Raw genomic sequence first — 6508 nt, forward strand, 5'->3', positions numbered from 1 at the left:
AAAATAAATTATATGTATGTATTTTATTTATAAAATATGAATATTTAATTTAATTTAATTATACACTTAAAATTCATTTAAAATTTAAATATTTATATCAGAAGAATTAATTTTTTAAAAAATAATTATTAATATTAATATACACCGTAAAGGAAAGAGAATGATATTAAATGTAATATAAAAATTAATAAATGAAAAACATAAAACGTAAAATTTAATCTTTTGAAACTTTAAAATAATCAAACTATTTGAAACATTACTGTTTTTCAAAAACTTTCTAAGTTCCATACTGTTTTTCAAAAATTTTCTAAGTTCGAACAAAACCTCCGCAGATCACCTCAAAGTACTAAAGCTCACAGGCACTGAAGCTCGTAAGACTCACAAGCACTGAAGCTCGCTCCGAAGATCACCTCACAATACTAAAGCTCACAGGCACTGAAGCTCGCAACACTCATAGGCACTGAAGCTCTACGGAGGTTGTCGGAGTTCGTACAGTGACGAAGTGCGACCATTAGGGTTTTGATTAGCGCGAAAATAGTACTGAGAAGCTCACAAGCACTGAACCTCGCTCTACGAAGGTTGTCAGAGTGTGTATAGTGGCAAAGTGCGACCGTTAGGGTTTTGATCAGTGCGGAAACAGTACTAAGAAGCTCACAGGCACTGAAGCTCGCTCTACGAAGGTTGTCGGAGTGTGTATAGTGATGAAGTGCGACCGTTAGGGTTTTGATCAGCACGGAAACAGTACTGAGAAGCGGGGAAGGCAGCATCGTCGAGTTCGTCGGTTCCTAAAACTAGGTTAATTAGCTTGGCCTCTATCATTTCTTGTTCACCTTCTTTAAAGTTTGTTTGGAGAATAAAGTTTCCTAATGTATTAACTATTTTGAAGAGATCCAGGTTTAGGAGGTTACAACAACGTCATCGAGCTCAAAACGATTATTTGGAGTGATTGATTGATCGATTGGTTCTCTACCAGCTTGCCATTTCTTCACCTGTTAAAGGTTAGAGCACTAACTGTTATTTGTTGCACTATAAACACAACAAAATACTACTTATTTTATCAAAATGCAAATATAGAATTAGCCTAAAATGTGACTTGGTCTTCTTATTTGCGTTTTTAATTTTTTATGTTGTCAAGTTACTTTTTACCATACTTTGATTTATATATCACATTGAGAGTAAAATGATTGAAAAGTAGAGAGATTGGTTCCTATACTCACGTATTGAATGATATTGTTATACTTCTGCTAAGTATTGATTATAATTTGTTAATAAGACCATAGGGATTACTCAAGTGTAAAAGAAGAGTTTCATCATGTTCTGACACATAGAATCCATTATTTTTTCTTCCACGAATGGTTTCAAGAACTAGAACTCCAAAGTTGAAAACATCAGATTTCACTAAAAAGAATCCTTGCATAGCGTACTCAGGAGCCATGTATCCATTGATGCAAGTCAATAAAGCTTTGTTAATTTCTCTTATTTCAAGTTTATAACAAGGAATTTCATCTTTTTTTCAATAATTAAACTCTGAAATAAGCATTCAAAAGTCCTACTTTTAAGTTATGTTTGGTATAAGTAGAACTCACTAGGTGCCCATTATTCGCTTTGTATTTGCTTGGTTCTGTCCAATTTCAAATGCCTTTGCCAATCCAAAGTCTGATATTTTGGGATTCATGGCATGGTCTAATAGAACACTGCTAGCTTTGAGATCTCTATGAATTACTCTGAGTCGAGAGTCCTCAGGAAGGTATAGAAGACCTCTTGCTATTCCATTGATAATGTTTAATCTTACTTTCCAATCAAGTTGTTTTCTTTTCTCATCATCTGTCAACTCAAGAAGACAGAAGGGATTTAAACAACACTAGCCATTTAGCAAAACAACTGAAGTCACCATCATGAATGAACTGAAAGATGATTAAACATGATACAACAATAATGTTGCAGGGGCTATGAATGTGCTTAAGGGTTCATTTAATGCGAGAATGGGGTCAGTTTTCTGTGGCCGAAAAGTGAGATAACAGATGCAGAAAAAATAATCCTTTTATTTCATGGGAAGAGAATGTGATGAATATATGGAAAATGAAACTAAAAACAAGTGTCTTACCACTGATGAAGAAGATTGATGTTGATATTGTGGTGTTCTCTGTGGCAAATTGGGCATAGGCCAAATGGGGTTGGATTCAAAGGGTAAACTTAGTATAATTGGCAATCCTAAGTCATCCACTTCAAATCTGTTCTTCTCAGAATCAAATTGATAGGAACAACACCACTTGGGAACATTCTCGTGTCCAGGAACAACGGACCAACCAGTTCCAAAGCCACCACTGTTTGTCAATGGAACATTGCTAGGAACTTTATCATCAATGGCTGGTCCAAGAGGAATAAAGACTGAGATGTGGGACGCTTTAATTGACATATGGATGACACAAGACTGGAAAAAGAAATCTATTGCTGGTAAAAACAATAGGGCTGTCAAGCCAGAGGCTATGGTGCACACTGGAGGGTCAATAAGCTTTGGACAACACTTGAAAAAGATGGTATTCATTTTCTAGTAATATCTATGACTTTATAATAATACTTATATATTTTATACATTTGGTGGATATCATTAATGCATCAATCATATATATATATATATATAAACATACTTATTATAAATTTTGATATACATTTGAATTTTAATAGTATTCATTATCTAGAATTACATATTATTTTACAGGAGGCGGAGCGTAATGGGTCTGTTTCTTATGGTGAACTATACAACAAAGTTCATAAAAAAAAGACGGTCAATATGTTTCCAATAAAGCAAAAAATTTCATTGTAAGTATTATTACATGTGTAAGAATTTATTCACTTATTTAATCTTATATTACAAAATGATTGATTTACTATATAGGAATCATATGAAAGTGCTATAGTAGAAAAATATGGAGAAGATGTATAAAAGCATCCTAAAGTTGATTCTGAAGTATGGATGAAAATGGGAGGTAAAAATAAGAAAGGTAGAATTCACGGTATCGGTCGTAGCTTGGAACTTGCCATCATCAATGTGAATGGTTCATCTTCATCAGTTGTAGGTCCTTCCACAAATCCAAATCATGCATCTCCAACTGAAGAAATCACTACAATAGCTACACAAATGTCTCAAATGCAACAACAGATGCAGACACAGTTAGATTTACAAACTGAATCTCAAAAGCAACTACAGATAGAGTTACAAGCACAAATAGAGGCACATGAACAACAGGTGCAAGCTCAGTTGAAAGCACAAGCAGATATGCATGCACAATTTCAAGCACAATTCCAAGCACAAATACAAGCACAAATGCAAGCACAAGTAGAAATGCAAAAACTTTTACAACAACAAATGCATACACAAATGCAAACACAAATGGAGTTTTTCAAGACACAAATATTTCCTGCTTTAAAGATATCATCACCACCATCTGTCAAGAAACATGGCGAGAAAAAAATATGAAGATGATGATGATATTTTGTTTTGTTTTTAAACTTAATGATGTATGTTGACAATTGTAAAGACTACTTTTATTATGCTCATTACTTTTAGTATTTTGAATGTGATAACATTTGACATGTTTCATATAAAATGTTTGGCAAGATTTATTACTTTATTTTATATTTATGTTAAAATGCATTTCATAAGGTACAGGTAAAAAAGTATGGAATATATTGGAATGATGCAATTTGCTATGATTTTGCTAGGGATTAGCTAGAGATAAATTATTCAATTCGCGGGGGATTAGCTAGGGATTAGCTACAACCTATTTGCTAGGGATTAGCTACAAGCAGTTTACTAGGGATTAGCTAAGGATTAGCTACAACTTTTTTGCTAGGGATTGGCTAGGGATTAGCTACAACTTATTTGCTCGGGATTAGCTAGGGATTAGCTACAACCTATTTGCTAGGGATTAGATAGGGATTAGCTACAACCGATTTGCTAGGGATTAGCTAAGGATTAGCTACAACTTTTTTGCTAGGGATTAGCTAGATATTAGCTACACCTACTTTGCTGGGGATTAGCTAGGGATTAGCTACAACCACTTTGCTAGGGATTAGCTAGGGATTAGCTACAACTGATTTGCTAGGGATTTGCTAAGAATTAGCTACAATTATTTTGCTAGGGATTAGTTAGGGATTAGCTACAACTAGTTTGCTAGGGATTAGCTAAGGATTAGCTAGGGATTAGCGACAAAGTGGTTCTCTAACTACTTAGCTACCTATATTTTAGCTACGCCATAATGTCTTCGCTAATTTCTCACTAATCCTTCGCTAAATCATTTTGCGAGGGATTTGCTAGGGATTATTCCCTCGCTAATATGTAACTTTCTTGTAGTGTAATAATCCTTAACCAAAATATTAGAATTTGAACTGTAATTTTCTTGTTTATATTTCAGAAGGAATTCAAAGTCAGAAATGATCGTAATTTTTCCTATATGGGATCATTTAAGTCCACTTATACTTCTAGAAAATTTTACAAAAATAGAAAAAAATTGTACACATATGCACTTCGTAAAAGACTAAGAAGAAGAAAATCCTAGTATTCTACTCTTCAAGTGTAGAGTATTCCTATGAGGTTTCAGTGAGTGTGTGTGTTTTCACTTTGTAAAAGACTAAACTAACTTGGTTTATAAACTAACTTTGTCACATGTTATATGTTAGTCTTTAATAAGACATACTACGTACAAATTAATCTTCTAAAAGAACGTTATCTAAGAGTTACATTATATATCGAGAATATGACTAAATATTCTAACATTGTGTTACAATGTTTGTAGTATATATTGTTAATTAGGAATGTTACAAGGAATCCCTTTGATAACAATATGTATACTTTGATAACAATATATATACTTTTGTAACTTTTGTATTACATGTTAATTATCATGTTGACGAATTATAATATTTAAATATGAGATGTATTTATTGTATGTACAATGATGAATTAAATTACAATTCACATTTATATATGTTTGTTAATTCATATTATTTATGATAATACATAATACAAAATAAACTATATTGCAAGTACTACTACAACATAATTATCAAATGAAATGACAAAATATATATATATATATATAATTTTAGAAATTTCATATCTTACATATATAAACTATAATATGTATATTTTATATTAAATTAAATTGATATTCCATTGTTTATAAGATATTATGATTAAATTAATTTTAGTTTGCGACATTTTTCACGGGAAACATAGAAAGAAATAATTAAAAGGAAAAAATATCACTAAACCAAAAATCAAACACACCATTTCAATTAAAAGAGTTTTTGATGGTTTAAATATGGATTAAGTATAAGATTTTGTGCTTAAAGTTAATTCATATTTTAAAACTAGTTTAAAGGTAGAGGATGACTTAATATGAAAATAAAAGAATTTTCCTTATTATATTCTTAATTAATGTATAATGTCATCTTTGTTTCCTTTTAAGATTATTGTGTCTAAAAGGATATTATTATAATGAATCTTCACTATTTATTTGCTGGAAAGGCAAGTATTAATCTTACGAGGTAAAAAACAAAAAACTTTACTTACCTTTCTCATAGAAAAAATGCTTTGAATAATCATAAAGCCATATCCATTTTTACTTCTATCTTCTTTATGTCTATTATTAAATTTATTTTTCCTTTTTTTTTATCACTTCCATTACTTTTTTTATTCTCCATCTCTTCTTCTTCTTTTTTCTTCCTTTCTCCTTTTCTTTTCATCTCTATTCATTCCCATTCAATCCACCCCAAATTGACTTTTTTTTTTTTATATATAGATATTTTTACTACGGCCTTCTTTTATAGAACAAATAGTTTTCTTTTGTTTTAAAAATACTAATAATAGTTTAAAATAATTACTTGCAGGCAAACTCTCTCAAAGTCAACTTTGATTTTGAGAAAACTGATTTTCATCATTAAATAATTTATGACAATTTAAAACCATCACCAAAGTAAAAGGAAGAGCTAAAGTTTAGCTTCACAAAACTAAAATTGACCTTTCAAAAGCCTATCTACGGTTAATAAACACATTTGTATTTAACCTATAATATGAGTGATTTTGTTTTAGCTTTTTTTTTTATCTTTTACAAATGTTTATTGATCAATAAATTTCCTTTTGGTTTATTTGAGTTTATTCATTGTATTTATATTATATTTAAAAGAAATCTTTTCCAATAAAATAGTGGATTTTCGTTTTTGTTTATTCTAAAATTAAGTAATTTTCTGTTTTCCCAATAAATAAATCACGGATTAGTTTGGTTACATTTAAAATAAATATTTCAAAATAAGAAAGTTTTAAAATAACTGCTTATCTAAGAAGTAAATAGAATTTTTTATGAAAAAAACAAAAAAGTTACTTATCTTTAAAAATAAAGTAGACAAATATATAAAAAACAGAAACTAAAATCTACTTATTTTATTAAAGGGTTAAATATGTTTTTTGTCCCTTAAGTGAATTTTGGAATTAGTTCATTTTGAAACT

At 30.3% G+C, this 6508-nt stretch overlaps 1 protein-coding gene and 1 long non-coding RNA gene across 2 annotated transcripts; one reads left to right on the forward strand and one right to left on the reverse strand.

The window, feature by feature from the left end:
* Positions 1 to 1585: 1585 nt before the first annotated feature.
* LOC114170171 (cysteine-rich receptor-like protein kinase 8) lies at positions 1586 to 2416 on the reverse strand. The gene is made up of 2 exons (XM_028055654.1): positions 2105 to 2416; positions 1586 to 1861 (listed from the first exon to the last, which is right to left on the reverse strand). Exons 1-2 carry the CDS (start codon positions 2414 to 2416, stop codon positions 1586 to 1588), a joined length of 588 nt encoding a protein of 195 aa, XP_027911455.1.
* A 29-nt stretch (positions 2417 to 2445) lies between these two features.
* On the forward strand, positions 2446 to 2772 carry LOC114168173. The gene is made up of 2 exons (XR_003600625.1): positions 2446 to 2537; positions 2720 to 2772. It is a non-coding gene; the product is annotated as an uncharacterized LOC114168173 (long non-coding RNA).
* The last annotated feature ends 3736 nt before the right edge of the window (positions 2773 to 6508 follow it).

This window comes from Vigna unguiculata, chromosome 11 (assembly GCF_004118075.2).
Source record: "Vigna unguiculata cultivar IT97K-499-35 chromosome 11, ASM411807v1, whole genome shotgun sequence".
Lineage (NCBI taxonomy): Eukaryota > Viridiplantae > Streptophyta > Magnoliopsida > Fabales > Fabaceae > Vigna > Vigna unguiculata.